The 17,523-nt window shown below is 33.7% G+C and overlaps 1 protein-coding gene across 2 annotated transcripts in view; it reads right to left on the reverse strand.

Annotated features, from left to right (window-relative positions):
- TENT2 (terminal nucleotidyltransferase 2) overlaps window positions 1–17,523 on the reverse strand; it is a 72,768-nt gene that overhangs the window by 24,042 nt on the left and 31,203 nt on the right. For both annotated transcript variants that reach the window (XM_086698024.1, XM_086698015.1), the window contains exons 9-11: window positions 9,679–9,755; window positions 9,174–9,302; window positions 4,098–4,141 (exon numbers count right to left, since the gene is read on the reverse strand). In XM_086698024.1, coding sequence (XP_086554150.1) covers window positions 4,098–4,141; window positions 9,174–9,302; window positions 9,679–9,755 — 250 coding nt within the window. The remainder of the gene's footprint in view (window positions 1–4,097; window positions 4,142–9,173; window positions 9,303–9,678; window positions 9,756–17,523) is intronic.

Genomic DNA, 17,523 nt, shown 5'->3' on the forward strand with positions numbered 1-17,523 from the left:
TTATTTATTTTTGAGACAGAGAGAGACACAGCATGAACGGGGGAGGGGCAGAGAGAGGGGCAGACACAGAATCGGAAGCAGGCTCCAGGCTCTGAGCCATCAGCCCAGAGCCCGACGTGGGGCTCGAACTCGCGGACCGCGAGATCGTGACTTGAGCTGAAGTCGGATGCTTAACCGACTGAGCCACCCAGGCGCCCCTGTACATTATCTTTTTTTAGAGCACAAGGTGGAGTGGGAAAGAGAGAGGAAGAGAGAGAATCTTAAGCAGACTCCATGCCCAGTGCTAAGCCTGACTCAGAGCTTGATCTCATGACCCTGAGATCATGACCTGAGCTGAAATCAAGAGTAAGACACTTAACCAACTGAGCGACCCAGGCACCCCATAACTGTCCAATTTATGCAATAATGCAGTATAGTTACCTCCTGAAATAATGTATTATTTCAAAATTAACTTCCTTATAACTCTTAAAATTTAAGTAATATCAACTTTAAAAGAATGTTTTTATCACTAAAAAAAACTTCCCCCCAAACTTTTAAATATGTCTTTTCAAAGGTATTCATTTAGAACCTGTTTTACATAACTAAAATCCTTCATCATACTGTACACACTTTAAAACTGAAAAAAAAGTTGCTACATGTATACATATGTATGCATATGTATACATGTAAAATTTAATATATTTCAATACATAACTACACAGGGGAACTCTACTTCTCAGAATTCCTAACTTCATAACTATAAAAATGGCTTCCTGGAATATGAAGATGCCACTAGGGAAAGAAACAAATATAAGTTATCTTCATAAATCTCCACCTAGCATAAATCTAGGTAAATCTCACAATATACTTGCATTAAACTAAAGATCCCTTCATAAGCTTAACCCGAGTTTATACATTTAAACATTCTCTACGTCACTGCTTTACCTCAATAGTAAATATTCTGTCTTCTATTTGACTATTCATGTTCCCTTTTTAAAGTCAATAAGAATTAAGTAGTAATAATAATGTTATATAGCTTTTGAAGGTAAAGATATGGCCACAGTCTTTCATCCTTTTTTTTCATAATTTAGTATCCAAACCGAAATGAAACACCATACCAATTTTTAAAACAATTATCATAAATTTGAGGAGAAAATACGAAAATAACTAAAAAAGCATAATATACTGAACAAATATTATTCTATTTCAAAATTTATATCCTATTTTTAAATTCTACTTAACTATATTAGAGAAGCTCAAAATTTAAAAGAACCTTGTTCCCTTGTAAAATAGTGTTTTTTTTGTTACTATAAAGTTTTAAGTCATTCTCAAACTTACTTATTCAACCTGAAATTTTGTCATATATGTTTTTTCTTAAAGAAAGGTATATCTGTATAGGGACAATCAGATATACACAAATAAAATGTAATAATCAACAGAAACTAGATGAAATAATATATTAGTGAACACTACTATCATTTTGCCTTTCCTCATTCAGCACAGTATAATAGAAAAAATATCAGTTTCTGGGTCCATAATTTGTGACTGTAATACAACTTGGATCAATAATATAATCTTCCTAAGACTTAGTTTCTTCACCTGTGAATCAAGGAAAATACTACATAAGTTTACCTGTCGAGGACTAAGGACACTGTATATAAAATTTATAGAGTGCTGACATAAAATAGATACTACATAAATAATAGTTATCAGTAGTAAGAAATAAGCTGATTTGCTTGTTCCATTGGATGGACCACCAAGAAAAGCACTCTACTGATCAATTAGCTTACAAGTTTCAGATAAAATTTAAAATCCTGTTAAGAGTGGATAGTATATCCTTACCCATGTAAGCATTAATCTTATAGTAAAGATAGTATTCTTCAAATATTTATGGTAATATAATCACACCTGAAAGCAAATTAAGACATTCTTAAATCTAGCAGGTCTTGCTACAAGTATTTTTTAAGGCTTTGGGACTGAACTAGTATTAAATTTATTTCCTTGTTACAGGTATAGAAATAGGATTATTAGCACAACAGGAGTGTAGAGTATAGGGTGAGAGACAGTGTAAGTGAAGAGAAGATGGGACTCTGTCATGGGGGGAAGCTAGAAAATTAGAAACATGAAACAGAAGTAAAAATAAGGTTCTTCAAACTAGAATATACTAGTAAGAACCTTGGTATCCTAAAATAAAAGCAATACCTCTGCTCTGTTCTCAAGCATAGAGCATTAAACTGACACTTTATTAGTATTTTATTTTAGTAAAACAAATTCATGCAGCACAGAGTTTAAGTGAGATTTGTGTAGAAGCATCTGTTCCACACACAGTAAGAGATTCTTTAAAGGATAAGTTTTAACTATTAGATGCTTTGTATGCTGAAAAATATACACAGCTCTTTCTACACGGAAACCTAGGTCTTAACAATAAAGCTGGGACAATAAAATGAAACAGTAAACACCCAGTCATTATTTCTGACCTTTCAGCATAAGCTAAATAATCAATATTTTATGGAGGGAGAAAACCATTCAAGGATAAGACCCAAAAGTTCAAGTTACTTTCATTTCTATACTTTCTGATGCTTTCATTTTCACAATGTTTATGAAAGCATAGTGATCCCTAGCAATAATTGAAACACATTATAGTAGCTCTTTATAATACCAGAAATTAGTTTTCAAAATGAGGAAGATAAGATACCCAGATTCCAAAAGATTCTTTTTTTTTTTTTTTTTTTAATTTTTTTTTTTTTCAACGTTTATTTATTTTTGGGACAGAGAGAGACAGAGCATGAACGGGGGAGGGGCAGAGAGAGAGGGAGACACAGAATCGGAAACAGGCTCCAGGCTCCGAGCCATCAGCCCAGAGCCTGACGCGGGGCTCGAACTCATGGACCACGAGATCGTGACCTGGCTGAAGTCAGACGCTTAACCGACTGCGCCACCCAGGCGCCCCTCCAAACGATTCTTATAACGGTGTCTTTACCAGATGATCCACCACAACCTGGGAAGTCCTCACCACAGCAATCTCGATAACAGTGAACCTTTCATTATCTAGCACCTTGCATGTGTGCATTACAATAATAACATGTTCAAAAACAAGAACATCAGTTCTTCTCAATTATCAAAGGTTAAGTTATATTTAATTTAGATTCCATATCAAGGACTTATATTTTCTATGATACATATAAAATAAGCAAGTCCTTTGAAAAGTGATCACTCAAGCTAGATCTTTTTCAATTTGCCTATTTAGTAATTTTAGAAAACAGCTTTTTGTAACTTCATAAAACTAAACAGGTAAAAATTACATGGTTTCAGAAGGCTGATTAAACATTCTAAACAGATAGTTTAAATATTATTTCCAAATACAACCAAGAATAAGGATGATTATGGAGGAAAACAGAAATGGTAGGACTATAAAACAAGGAAACAGAATTCTGGAAAAAAGGAACACAAAAAACTGGAAAAGAAACAAAAGTATATAGATTGTGAGTTATGTACATTACCTAGGTTTCTCTAAATGCAAACTGAGTATATACCAAACTTTTTCTAGTAGGCACCCTTCACCACTTTCATGTTTCCAATTAACTTCAGAAGGATTCTTAATATTATGCACTCAAGGAGTGTAAGTATCAGTGTTACTCCTTTTGGTGTATTAGTTGGTAAAATCAAGTGAAAGATACAATGATTATCCAATTGTTCAACTTAATTTTTCCCCTGCTTTCAAAGTATACGTAGATTGGGCTAAAAGACTTCTGAGTAAAGAAATACTATAAAACTATTTAAAATAGCACGAAGAAAACTGGAATGAGTCTAAATAGGCCTTGACCAATTGAATATATTTAATTCCTTTTAGTGATAATCATGAGCATCATGCAAATAATTCCACCATTAAGAAAAATGACCACACTGCCAATAACCAAATAAAATATGACAGTCTTCTGAAAAAGTATACGGAATATTTTTAATGTGCTAGTGGCCAATGCCTCAGCCTATATAGAAAATGTTATTATATACTTAGAAGGTAACTATCACACCTTTTACATTCACATTAATACTGCATATAATAGTTCCACATATATTTGTCATAATATGTATTAGAATAATTTATAAGAAACACTTACTGGGTAAATTTTTTGGATGGATGGAAGGATGGGTTCAGGTAGGGCTATAAAAAAAAAAGTTTAAAGCTTCTGTGATTCACATAATTCATTTCACAAAGCAATAATTTGTCAGCTACACCCCAGGTATGAGACTATAAGGGTTTCTGCTAGAATTCAACAGTTTCCATATATTTTGTGAATTAACTCTGATCCCTAGAAATTTAAATTCAAAATATATCTAAGTTGATAACTTCAGGTTAATAAACTATGTATATTTCTAGGTAAACAAATGTTCCTTGCATTTTTAGAAAAACAAGTCATCAATGGACACACATCATTTGGTCCAACATCAGACACACACACAAAATAAGCAAGACAAGGATTGTTCTACATATATTGAATGAACATTGTTAAGATGAATGTAGCTATCAAAAAAAATTTTTAAGTAAAGTCCAATGATACTGTATCATGAAAGAATAATAGCTATATCATAATTGTCCCTTTATGTTTAATTTCTTCTAATAAACAGTAATACCAAAACTGAGATAGTTTCAGGAGATCGATCTATTAAAAGAACTGAAAAAAAAAAATCTTCAACTTCACTAATTTTTAAAAAGGAGGCTTCAGCAAAGTTTAGAAATATAAATCAGAAATATAAAGTTTAGAAATACAAATATAAATATGCCACTTTGCCATAAAAAATTAAAATCTCATACAAAGGAATCATTATCTTTATGTTACTTTATTTTTTGTCATTCTTCATTCTCCAATATCTTTACCAAAATCCAACCTCATTAAATGCATTAACAGCCATTTCACATCATCATAATATAAAGGAAATAACATGGAAAGCAAAGTACTTAATATTCACAATAAAAAAAACTGCAAAATACAATATCTTGAGTATAAGATACAAGTAATGTGTTTTCAAGATTTAATATTAAAGACCAAATATAATACCATAAAACAAACTGTGTATTTAAGAATTAGAAATACATTATATATAATTAAGTAAACTCAGTAACAATCATTATTTTTAATTTGCAGTTTAGCAAAAACCTTTTTATATGACTTCTGGAATACATTAATATCTAAATAATCAACTATTATTACCAACTTACGTGATCTCCAACTATGATTATAAATGTATAAATTTCTATCACATAATATTTAAATATCTCTTCTGTATCATGCTCCATTCCCAAGTTGAAATCGGAATAAAATAAAATTCCATGATAGTCTGGAATGTTCACCGTGTGTGACTGAGGGGAAAAACTCATTACTTACTGGAATCACTCTTAGGAAGTAAAAATATTTTTTCCCAGAGGCATTCAAATGCTCAAAATTCTAGAAGATCCTACAAATAAACTCAAGCCCCAGTTACTTTAATTCTAAACATCTTTATATTCATGTAATAGTTTTTAATGACTTTCTAACAATTTTGCTGTAATATAGAAGTCAAATTGGTAAATCTTACTAGAAATTAGTTTACTTAATTAAAAACCTGAATTCCCTTCTCACTGAATACCCCTAGTAAATTAAAATTATAATTTAAAAAACAGTGAAGAAAGGTTATAAACATTTAGAAAAAAAATTTTATTTCATTCTAGAATCATAACCAGAATGTTAGAAGAGAAAAACAAACAGTAATCACTGGTTAGGGTCTTTCAATAGACAAAGCACCCTGAGAACTAAGCAATTTGAAAGTTTTGGGGAGCAGGGATATCACTCAGTAAATCCCTTGTCTAACAACCTTAAAGCTAGTCATTTGTGAAAATAAATAAAAGAAAGTGGAGTCAGGAAGCCCTGAAAGGGGTGCTCTCACACACTGCCACCATTCTCCATAAGAAGTATACTTTGCATTCCCCAATAGGAAGAAGCTTCCTTTACATACTCTAGTAGAAGGAAGAAAGAATTTTTCCTTGCTCAGCAACAGCCCAGGCAATGAGAATTCAGCAAAACAGCCCCTTCCAGCTTCCTCCCCTTCCTCGATAAAGGCAAGCCCCTCAACCTCCATTCTCTGGACTTGCCAATGGTTGGTTCACTACAGTTTGCTTGTTCTGAATTGCGATTCCTCTATTCCAGAATAAACTCACTGTACTGGTAAAAAAACAAACAAACAAACAAAAACCTAGCTCTTTTGTTTTTTAAGGTCAACACATTGCAGAGCAAGTACCGTGGCAGTTAACACTATCCTGATAGTAACATCAAAGTCTTGAATAGTTTTTCAAATGTTTATTTTACTCAAAGCAACATATATTCAGGGGCACCTGGGTGGCTCAGTTGGTTAAGCATCTGACTTCGGCTCAGGTCATGATCTCACAGTTCATCAGTTCAAGCCCCATATTGGGCTATCTGCTGTCAGCGCAGAGCCTGCTTCACATCCTCTGTCCCGTCTCTCTCTACCCCTTCCCCTCTCGCTTGCTCGCTCGTTCTCTCTCTCAAAACTAAACATTTGGGAGGAAAAAAGCAACATACATGCAGGAAGGATCTAGCTGTAACAACTATTTTTACTTCAAAATTTTGGACTTCAATCTTTTAAATTTCTCAAAAGCAAAAAACAAACAAACAAACAAACAAAACACCTTACTATTACAGTATCTGATCAATAGATAACACCTTCAGAACAGCTACTCTGTAAGATTTTACTTTGCCTACATTTCAGATGAGAGCTTTCTGGTCAGGCCTCCACAAATTTAAACATGGAAACATTCCATTCTGATTCATCAAAAATTCAACTAAAAAAAAGAGATCTTCAACAATAAACAACAATTTTGAAAATTCAAGGACAATTTTGTTTTTGAGAGAGCGTGTGCAATCTAAGAAGAGGAACAGGGGAGGAGAGAGAATCCCAAGTAGGCTCCATTCTCAGCGCACAGCTAGACATGCGGCTCAATCCCATGACCCCAGGATCATGACCTGAGCCAAAATCAAAAGTCAAACACTCAACTAACTGAGCCACCCAGGTGTCCCAAAAATTCAAGAGCAATTTTAGAATGCCTGAAACAGTTTTGTACCTGAAAACATGGTAAACATTCTATGAATATTCATTCAAATTATTATTTCTAACCAGGTAATACTTTTGCCTTTTTATTAATTATTATTATTAATCTTAGATGGCCATTAAAATCTCTTCTCATCAGCTTTTTCCTGTCACACTTTCATCAGTCACTTTTTCAAGCATATGTAGTCAATTACTAACTATTGAAATTCATTCTAGGAAATACTTTAATTTTTTTCAACCTTTCCACATACAGAAGACAAATTTCCTTTCTGTACTCATGGCAGAAAAGATATTAAAAAAGCCTTTAAGAAGTTAAATGAAACCTAAAAGTCCATCCAATCCAATTATCCGTGTTACAGATAAGAATATTAAGGCCAGAAAGGTGGAATAAACTGGCCAAAATTACAAACACTAGTTCACTGTGGCATGACTGGAACTGCTCAATACACTTTGCAGACTCCTGTTTGCCAAAAACGCAGCTATTTATTTCAATCTAATTTCAACACGGCTACTTATTTCAATCTAATTTCTTCTAGTGAGAAGTAGTCAAAATTTGCCAAATAACAGTTACGGTTTTACTTTTATTATTCTTTTAGAGAGAGAGAGTGCGAGAGGGGAAGATGGGCAGAGGGAGAGAGAGCAAGTGAGAGTAAGAGAGTCAGAGAGTCAGAGAGAGAGTCAGACAGAGAGACAGAGAGAGAGAGAGAGAGAGAGAGAGAGAGGAGAGGAGAGAATCTTAAGCAGGTTCCACAGAGAGAGAGAGAGAGAGAGAGAGAGAGAGGAGAGGAGAGAATCTTAAGCAGGTTCCACAGAGAGAGAGAGGGAGGGAGGAGAGGAGAGAATCTTAAACAGGTTCCACACTTAGTGCGGAGCCCGATCCGGGGCTCAATCCCACGACCCTAGGATCATGACCTGAGCTGAAATCAAGAGTCACAGGCTCAACCAGCTGAGCCACCCAGGCACCTCAATACAGTTATACTTTAGCTGTGCATAGTGGATGTACTTTAACAAAGACCTAGAAACAGTGATGATAGTGCCATTAATTACAAATCATCTTAGTGAAGAGGACTTTGTCAAAAACAAAATAGGTTTAACAAAATGTAAACAGAATTTTAACATGATTTTTGAACAGTGGTAAAAAATTTCTGAACTTTCAACTTGCTTACCAAACTACCTCAGTACATGTGTGATAAAAGTCCATTTTTCTAAAGGCAATCAAAGTAAAGTATCTAATGTAACCCACAAAAATGGAGAGAAAGAGCACATATTATAGCTATTCATACATATTCAATACTGTAGTCAAATCTCATTTCTAAATCACAACTAGTGTCTATTCACTTTTTAGTTTTAGTTGTAATTTAAAATGTACATTTGACAAAATCTAAATAACCCGATATATTTCTGGCACATAACTTTTCAATATTTATATACATATGAATACATACACAAACTCAAATACAGATACAATTTTTAAAATAAAATTGATCCCATGTTGTATATGATACCATATCATGGATATTTTCTTTTACCATTAAATATCCTAAAAACATATTCTTAGCAGCTGAAAATATTATAATTAATTCAATCATTCTTCTATTCTTAAAAACTTAGATTATTTCCAATCTTCTATTATTTCTTTCACCCAAACTCCATGCCAACTCACAAGGAATAAAAACTTCTTTATCCAAAAAGAAAATCCTTTAATTCCTGTCTCAAGTGAAAAATAAAAAACATGATGAATGGTGCTTGAGCTTATTATTATAGGGCTTCTGAACATGCATGTGCCTCAAGATAATGGATCCACAATATAGCAGTAAAAGTTCTTTGAATACAAAAGAGTAATATGGAAAAACTGTCAAAAAACAAAACAAAACAAAACAAAACACAGCGAAACTTCCTTATAATGTTTTCTGGGGACTAACATTTCTAAAACATTTGTTCAAAGCAACAAATTAGAAAAATATGGCTATATGGGCCTTAGAAAGAACTTTTTAAAACAATACTGTTTGAAGACAGTGTCAACAGAAAAGACACCATAATGAAGTTTAACTGTGTTTCCATTTTAAAAATTGGGAAAAACCCATAATACTTACTTTGTAAATAGTGCAAAACCATCAATACAAGACTATAGCTGCTTAAAGTACCACGACTGGCATCATTTATCTCATGGTGACTTGCCCACTTCTTAATCACCAGTACTAACGGACGAACTCGATTTTCAACTGAAAGTAAAATGAAAACTTAAAAATGGTAAGAAAATATTACGGTTTCTCTGTAAGTTTGTATCATTTCCCAATTCCAAAAGAAAAAGCATTTTCTCCCTGTGTATTAAACACTGTGTTCACCATAAATGTGTCTTACTTTTAAAAGGTATCTTAGTCACCTTTTAAAAATTACCAATTACTAAAATTCATTTTATTGATCTGTAACCCTGGTAGCATATAATTTTAGTGTACAACATATTATACATATAATAAAATGAGACACTACACATTAAAATAATTAAAAAGATGTCAGTGTTTATTATAAACATATTTAAAAAGGAATAAAGGATAAAGAGAGAAGCTATAATTATTTGGAAATAAACAAAAAACTTACGGTATGCGTAAGTTCTGAGGAGGAATGTGTTTCTTATTCCAACAATATTGTTTACATTCAAGTCGAATTCCACACAACTATTAAAAACAAAGAAAAATACTTTACCTCAAGTGTTTTTGAACAAATTAAACTAACTCCCTAATAACTAAGTTAATATTCATCTACCCTATGATGTAAAAATAGCATGATCCCAAAGACCAAATACTTTAAAATGAGGCACTAACTTAGCAATAAGAATAAAGATATAGTCAGTATGTTATTTTAATATGATTTACTGTATATTAAAAATATTAAACAGGATAACAGTTGTAAGATCCATAATGTACTTCTAAGGCTTTAATTATCCTTAATAAAACAAATTATAAAATTTTGCAATCCATTCCAGGTAAACAAAATTATATGACCAAAAACATTTCTGGTCAAGTTATTTCACTAAGTTATATATTCTCAACTAATTTGGAAGTAAAGCATTATTTGCTTTAAAACAATAGGAATAAAAAGCCAAATAAAGAACAGGTGAAAAAAAATAAAAGTAGTCTATACATTATATTCCCTCCAAAAAGGATAAGATATAAATAACATATAAATTATATTATACCAAAGTGAGCTACTGATAATCTGGAAGGACAATAGGGATACGTCTTTGAAAGCAAAGATATGGTGCAATTCACAATTTAAAAAATTGGGCAATAATGAAGGGATCTACAAAGAAAGGCAAAACTCAAAATAAAAGAAAGGATTAATGTAAATATACTATTAGGTCCAACAACTTCTGCACACTGAGTTTTTCTATGAAAAGACTGCCTAATATAAAAACTTAACAAAATTCCTTTTTATAAACTTTTAATTATAATATTTGAAATTTACCAATGCAGATTTCCTTTTTTAGGGAAAGGAAATCTTATAATCTTTCAATTAACCATGCATATTGACAAAAATGGATAGTAGTATCAACACTTAAGATATATATATATATTTGCCTTTGGGAAACTTATGGCAGCAAGAGAGTTACATTCTTTAACTGCATCTGTGCAAGGCTAACACTAAAACCACTGTGCATTTCCTCTATATACCTCAACAGAGAGGAAGAAACAGGCAACAACCAGTTTGCAGTTAAAAACTTTTCCAAAAGTATGATTCAGCGCTTTAAAAATATCCACAGTATTTGCTTCAGATTTTACTTCTGGAAATATTAAACGAATCCTTTATATGGAAAAAATTTAATGTACAAAATGCTTATTCTAACAGGGGAATAACTAAGTTAATCACAATATATTCATTGAATGAAAAACTACTGTAAAGCCATTAAAAATCAAGCCAGAGGGGCGCCTGGGTGGCACAGTCGGTTAAGCGTCCGACTTCAGCTCAGGTCACGATCTCGTGGTCCGTGGGTTCGAGCCCCGCGTTGGGCTCTGGGCTGATGGCTCAGAGCCTGGAGCCTGCTTCTGATTCTGTGTCTCCCTCTCTCTCTGCCCCTCCCCCGTTCATGGTCTGTCTCTCTCTGTCTCAAAAATAAATAAAACGTTAAAAAAAAAAAAAAATTAAAAAAAAAAAAAAATCAAGCCAGAAAAAATTCACTGATATAAGCAAATATCCATGATATACATGGTCAGGTAAAAAAGTATAATCTCAATTTTAATTTTAAAAACTCTTATGCATTCACATGCATAGAAGAGGAACTGAAAGTTTTACACCAAAATGTTAACATTGGTTATCTTTGGATATTAGAAGCCATTTTTTTTAATGGTCTGTATAGAGAAGAAATATAAAATGGTGTTTATAAAGAACATTTAACAATGAAAAAAAGTTTGTATAATAATCTTAAATAGGAAAAAAAAAATGCGCCCAACACAGGAGCACCCAAATATTTAAAGCAGTTAATAACAAACATAAAGTAAATAATCAATATTAATACAATAAAAGTAGAGGACTTTAACACCCCACTTACATCAATGGACAGATCATTCAAATAGAAAATCAACAAGGAAACAGTGGCTTTGACTGACACATTTGGACCAGATGGATTTAACAGATATATTCAGAACATTCTATCCTAAAATACCAGAATACACATTCGTTTCAAGTACACATGGAACATTCTCCGGAAGAAATCACACAGTAGGCCACAAAACAAGTCTCGACAAATTTAAAAAGATGGAAGTCATTCCATGCATCATTTCTGACCATAATGCTATGAAGCTAGAAATTAACCACAAGAAAAAATCTGGAAATAGCACAAATACATGTAAGTTAAACAACATGCTACTAAAACAATGAATGGATCAACCAAGCAATCAAAGAGGAAATCAAAAAAATACAGAGACAAATGAAAATGAAAACACAATGACCAAAAATCTTGGGAAGCAGCAAAAGTGGTTGCAAGGGCAAAGTTTAGAGCAACATGGACCTACCTCAAGAAGAAAAATCTCAAACAACCTAACTTTATACATAAAAGAGTTACAAGAAGAAGAACAAACAAAACCCAAAACCAATAGAAGAAAGGAAATAATATAGACTAGAACAGTAATAAACGAAATAAAAACTGAAAAAAGTACAGAACAGATCAGTGAAACCAGGAGCTGGTTCTTTTAAAAGATCAACAAAAGTGATGAACCGTTAGCTAGTGTCATCCAAAGAAAGAAAAAAAAGAGGGAGAAACAGAGAGTATTCAAATAAACAAAATCACCAAATGAAAGAAGAGAAATAACCAACAACATAGAAATATCACAAAGGATTGTAGGAGAATATTATGAAAAATTATATGCCAACAAATTGGAAAACCTAAAAGAAATGGATAAATTCCCAGAAACATATAACCTCCCAAAATTGAATCAAGAAGAAATAGAAAATTTGAACAGACCCATTACAAGCAATGAAATTGAATCAGTAATCAAAAAACTCCCAACAAGTAAAGTCCAGTACCAGAAGGCTTCACAGGCAAATTCTACCAAACACTCAAAGAAGAGTTAATAACTATTTTTCTCAAACTATTCCAAAAAATAGAAGAGAGGGAAGGCTTCCAAATTCATTCTGAGACTTGCATTGTACCCTCATAGTAAAACCAGATAAAGACACTACAAAAAAGAGAACTATAGGCCAGTATCTCTGATGAACATAGATGTAAAAATCCTCAACAAAATATTAGCAAGCTGAATCCAGTAATACATTAAAAAAAAATCATTCACCACAATCAAGCGAGATTTATTCCTGGGATGCAAGGGTGGGGTCCAATATTTGCGTATCAATCAACATGATATATCACATCCGTAACATTAAGAATAAAAGCCATATGATCATTTCAATAGATGCAGAAAAGGGGGTGCCTAGTCACTTGGCTGAGCATCCGACCCTTGATTTCAGTTCAGTTCATGATCCCAGGATCATGGGATCAAGCCCCACACTGCGCTCTGTGCTAAACCTGTAGCCTGTTTAAAATTCTCTCCCCTTCCCACTCCCTCTCTCTCCCCCCTCCCTCCCTCTGCTCCTCTCCCCACCTTATGCTCTCTCACTCTCTAAAATAAAATAAAATAAAATAAAATAAAATAAAATAAAATAAAATAAAATAAAATAAAATAAAAGTGTAGAAAAAGCATTAGACAAAGTACAACATGCATGATAAATCCCTCAACGAAGTAGGTTTGGAGTGAACATACCTCACCGTAATTAAGGTCGTATATGAAATATCCACAGCTAATACCATACTCAAAGGTGAAAAACTGAGAGCTTTCCCCCTAAGATCAGGAACAAAACAAGGATGTCCACTCTCACCACCTTTTTTTTTTTAATGTTTTATTATTTATTTTTGAGATTGAGAGAGACAGAGCACAAGCAGGGGAGGGGCAGAGAGAGAGAGAGACACAGAATCCAAAGGAGACTCCAGGCTCTGACGTGTCAGCACAGAGCCCAACACGAGGCTTGAACTCACGAGCCACAAGATCATGACCTGAGCCAAAGTCGAACGCTTAACCAACTGAGCCACCCAGGCGTCCCCACTCTCGCCACTTTTATTCAACATAGTATAGGAAGCCAAAGCTACACCAGTCAGACAAGAAAAAGGAATAAGAGGCATCCAAATTGGTAAGGAAAAAGTAAAACTTTCATTATTTTTATGTAGATGACATGATACTGTATAGAGAAAACCCTAAAGACTCCATCAAAAAACTACTGGAACTGATAAATGAATTCAGTAAGGTTGCAGGATACAAAATCAATATACAGAAATCCACTGTATTTCTATTCACTAATAATGAAGCAATAGGAAGAAATTTAAAAAGCAATCACATTTACAACGGCACCAAAAAGAAAAAATGTTTAGGAATAAACTTAACCAAAGAGTTCAAAAACTTGTACTCTAAAAACTATAAAACATGATGAAAGAAATTGAAGACAACACAGACAAATGTAAAGACATTCCATGCTCCTGGACTAGAAGAACAAATATTTTTAAAATGTTCACACTACCCAAAACAATCTATCTACAGATTTAATGAAATCCCTATCAAAGTATAATCAGTGGGGTGCCTGGGTGGCTCAGTCGGCTGACTGTCCAACTCTTGATTTCAGCTCAGGTCATGATCTCACGGTTTGTGGAACTGAGTCAAGCTCTGCATTGGAAGCATGGAGGCTGCTTGGGATTCTCTCCCTCTCTCCCTCTCTCTCTCTCTCTCTCTCTCTCTGGCCCTCTCTCTCTCTCTCTCTCAAAATAAACTAAAAAAACAAAACAAAACAAAACAAAACAAAAACAACAGCATTTTTCACAGAACTAGAACAAATAACCCTAAAATCTGTATAAAACTACAAAAGACCTCAAATACCCAAAACATTCTCAAAAAAGAAAAACAAAGCTGGAGGTATCATAATTCCAGATTGCAAGTTACACTACGAAGCTCTAGTTACCAATACAGTATGGTACCAGCACAAAATACACACATACATCAATGGAATAGGACAGAGTGCCCAGAAACAAACCCAGGATTATATGGTCAACTGAACTTCAACAAAAGAGGCAAGAATATGCAATGAAATAAAGACAGTCTCTTCAACAAATGGTAGTGGGAAAACTGAACAGCTACATGCAAAAGAATGAAACTGGACCTCTTTCTTACACCATATACAAAAATAAACTCAAAATGGATTAAAGACCTAAACGTGAGACCTGAAACCATAAAAATCCTAGAAGAGAGCACAGGCAGTAATTTCTCAGAAATTTGGCATAGCAACATTTTTCTACATGTGTAGACAAAGATGCTCAGTATCACTCATCTTCAGGGAAATGCAAATCAAAACCACACCAGTCAGAACGGCTAAAATAAAAAACAAGAAATAATAAGTGTTGGCAAGGATGTGGAGGAAAAAAAAAACCTCTTGTGTCCTGCTAGTAGGAATGCAAACTAGTGTAGTCACTGTGGAAAACAGTATAAACATTCTTCAAAAAATAAAAATAGGGTTAACATATAATCCAGTCATTGCACTACTGCATATTTACCCAAATCACACAAAAACACCAATTTGAAAGGAAATATGCACCTCTATGATAACTGCAGCATTATTTACAATAGGCAAGTTATGGAAGCAGCCCAAATATCCATCAAAGACAAAGATACACAAATAAATGTCCATCAATGGAGAAAGATGTGATATATATAAACATATGCACACACGCACACAAGTGGAATATTATTCTTCCACAAAAATGAATGAAATCTTACCATTTGCAACAACATGGATAGCGCTAGAGTATAATGCTAAGTGAATTAAGTCAGTCAGAGAAAGACAAATACCATATGATTTCACTAATGTGGAATTAAAAAATATATAAATAAACAAAGAGAAAAAAAAAAAAGAGAGATAAACCAAAAAACAGACTCTTAACTATAGAGAACAAACAGATGGTTACCAGAGAGGAGATAGGTAGGGGGATGACTGAAATAGGTGATGGGGATTAAAGAAGGTGAAGGGGATTAAATAGGTGAAGGGGATTATTACGATGAGCACTGAGTAATGTATAGAATTGTTGAATCACTATATTGTATACCTGAAAGTAATATAACTGTATGTTAAAAACACTGTAATTAAAATTTAAACATAAAAAAAAAATACAACCGTGGGTTTTACTTTTTTTTTTTATTTATTTGTTTTGAGAGAGGGGGTAGGAGTACGAGTTGGGGAGGGACAGAGAGGGAGAGGGAAAGAATCCAAAGCAGGCTTCTCACTGTTAGCACAGAGCCCAATGCAGGGCTCAAACTCATGAACCGTGAGATCATCCTGAGCTAAAATCAAGAGTTAGATGCTTAATGGACTGAGCCACCCAGGGGCCCCACAACCATGTATTTTAAAAAATAATTACAATAAGCTAATAATTCTATTTGTGTTTAGTTTATCTCCCATAAAGTGTTTTAGAAAACTCTACCATTGGGGCGCCTGGATGGCTCAGTCGGTTAAGTGTCTGACTTCAGCAGAAGTCATGATCTCGCGGTTTCTGAGTTTGAGCCATGTGTCGTCGGGCTCAGTGTTGACAGCTGACCCTGGAGCCTCCTTCAGATTCTGTGTCTCCCTCTCTCTCTGCCCCTCCCTGACTCACACTCTGTCTCTCTCTCCTTCAAAAATAAACATACATCAAAAAAAAAATTTTTTTTTAAAGAAAACTACCATTAGTTATTTGAAAAAAATTCAAATACTTATAGATTGGACGGATATTTAAATGAATGGAGGAGAAGGTTTGAACCAGGCATATATCTAAGGATTTGTTTAAAATATATATATTCAGTCAATTCTAATCATTTGCAGTATTTATTTTCTATAAAGTCAATGAAAACAGTGGAAACAAAGGGTTAGGTTCCCACAAGCTTTCAGTCAAAACATTTTCATCAACTGATTAATACATAACTTTGTTTTGTTTGTTTTTTTAATATTTTTTTAATGTTTATTTATTTTTGACAGAGAGAGAGAGCATGAGCTGGGGAGGGACAGAGAGAGAGAGACACACACACAGAATCCGAAGCAGGCTCCAGGCTCTGAGCTGTCAGCACAGAGCCCAACGCAGGACTCACATTCACAAACCACTAAATCATGGCCTGAGCTGAACTCAGACACTTAACCGACTGAGCCACCCAGGCGCCCCTACATAACTTTGTTTTATGTGTTTCCATTTAAAGACACCCCATTCACTGATAATGAACTCATGGCCAAACACACTGTAACTCATGCATGAACAAAGCATATCAAATACAAGTTTTTTCTCCATGAGGCACATCACAGCTTTGTACACAGAAACAATACATAGTAATTCAGCACTATGCTTGGGGGCCATTTAAAAGAGCAAAGTCACCTATATAAAGCAACAAAATACAAAAAACATGGAAATGGACTCTGCAAAGAATAATTGTTTATACATAGGAGAAGAAACAGGAAGGCAGAATGTCACACTATTTAATCTCAGTTAGTGATTCAGAATTTTCTCCACTTTGCAAATGTCTACAAATGACTATGAAAGTGCTAGAAATATTAATTTGGGGGGTTACAAAATAAAAATCATCATGTAGGCAAATTCATAAATAAAGAATCCATGAATAATGAGGATCACTTATGTATATATATTTACACTTTACACTTACATTTATGTAAACCATTTCAGTATTTTATAAAACTGGGCTAGAAAACCTAATTTATCACAATCTTATCTATTTTTAGGGAACAACAAATTTTTTTTAACCAATAGAACAGTCAACACCTATTTACATTTTATATTCAGATATTGTATAAAAGATTCCAATCCCAATGCTCGTAAGAAATTCAGAACCCAGGCTGGTAGAGTGTACAGATAAATTATAACAACTCCCTTGATAT

This window comes from Puma concolor, chromosome A1 (assembly GCF_028749965.1).
Source record: "Puma concolor isolate L17-30 chromosome A1, mPumCon1.1.hap2, whole genome shotgun sequence".
Lineage (NCBI taxonomy): Eukaryota > Metazoa > Chordata > Mammalia > Carnivora > Felidae > Puma > Puma concolor.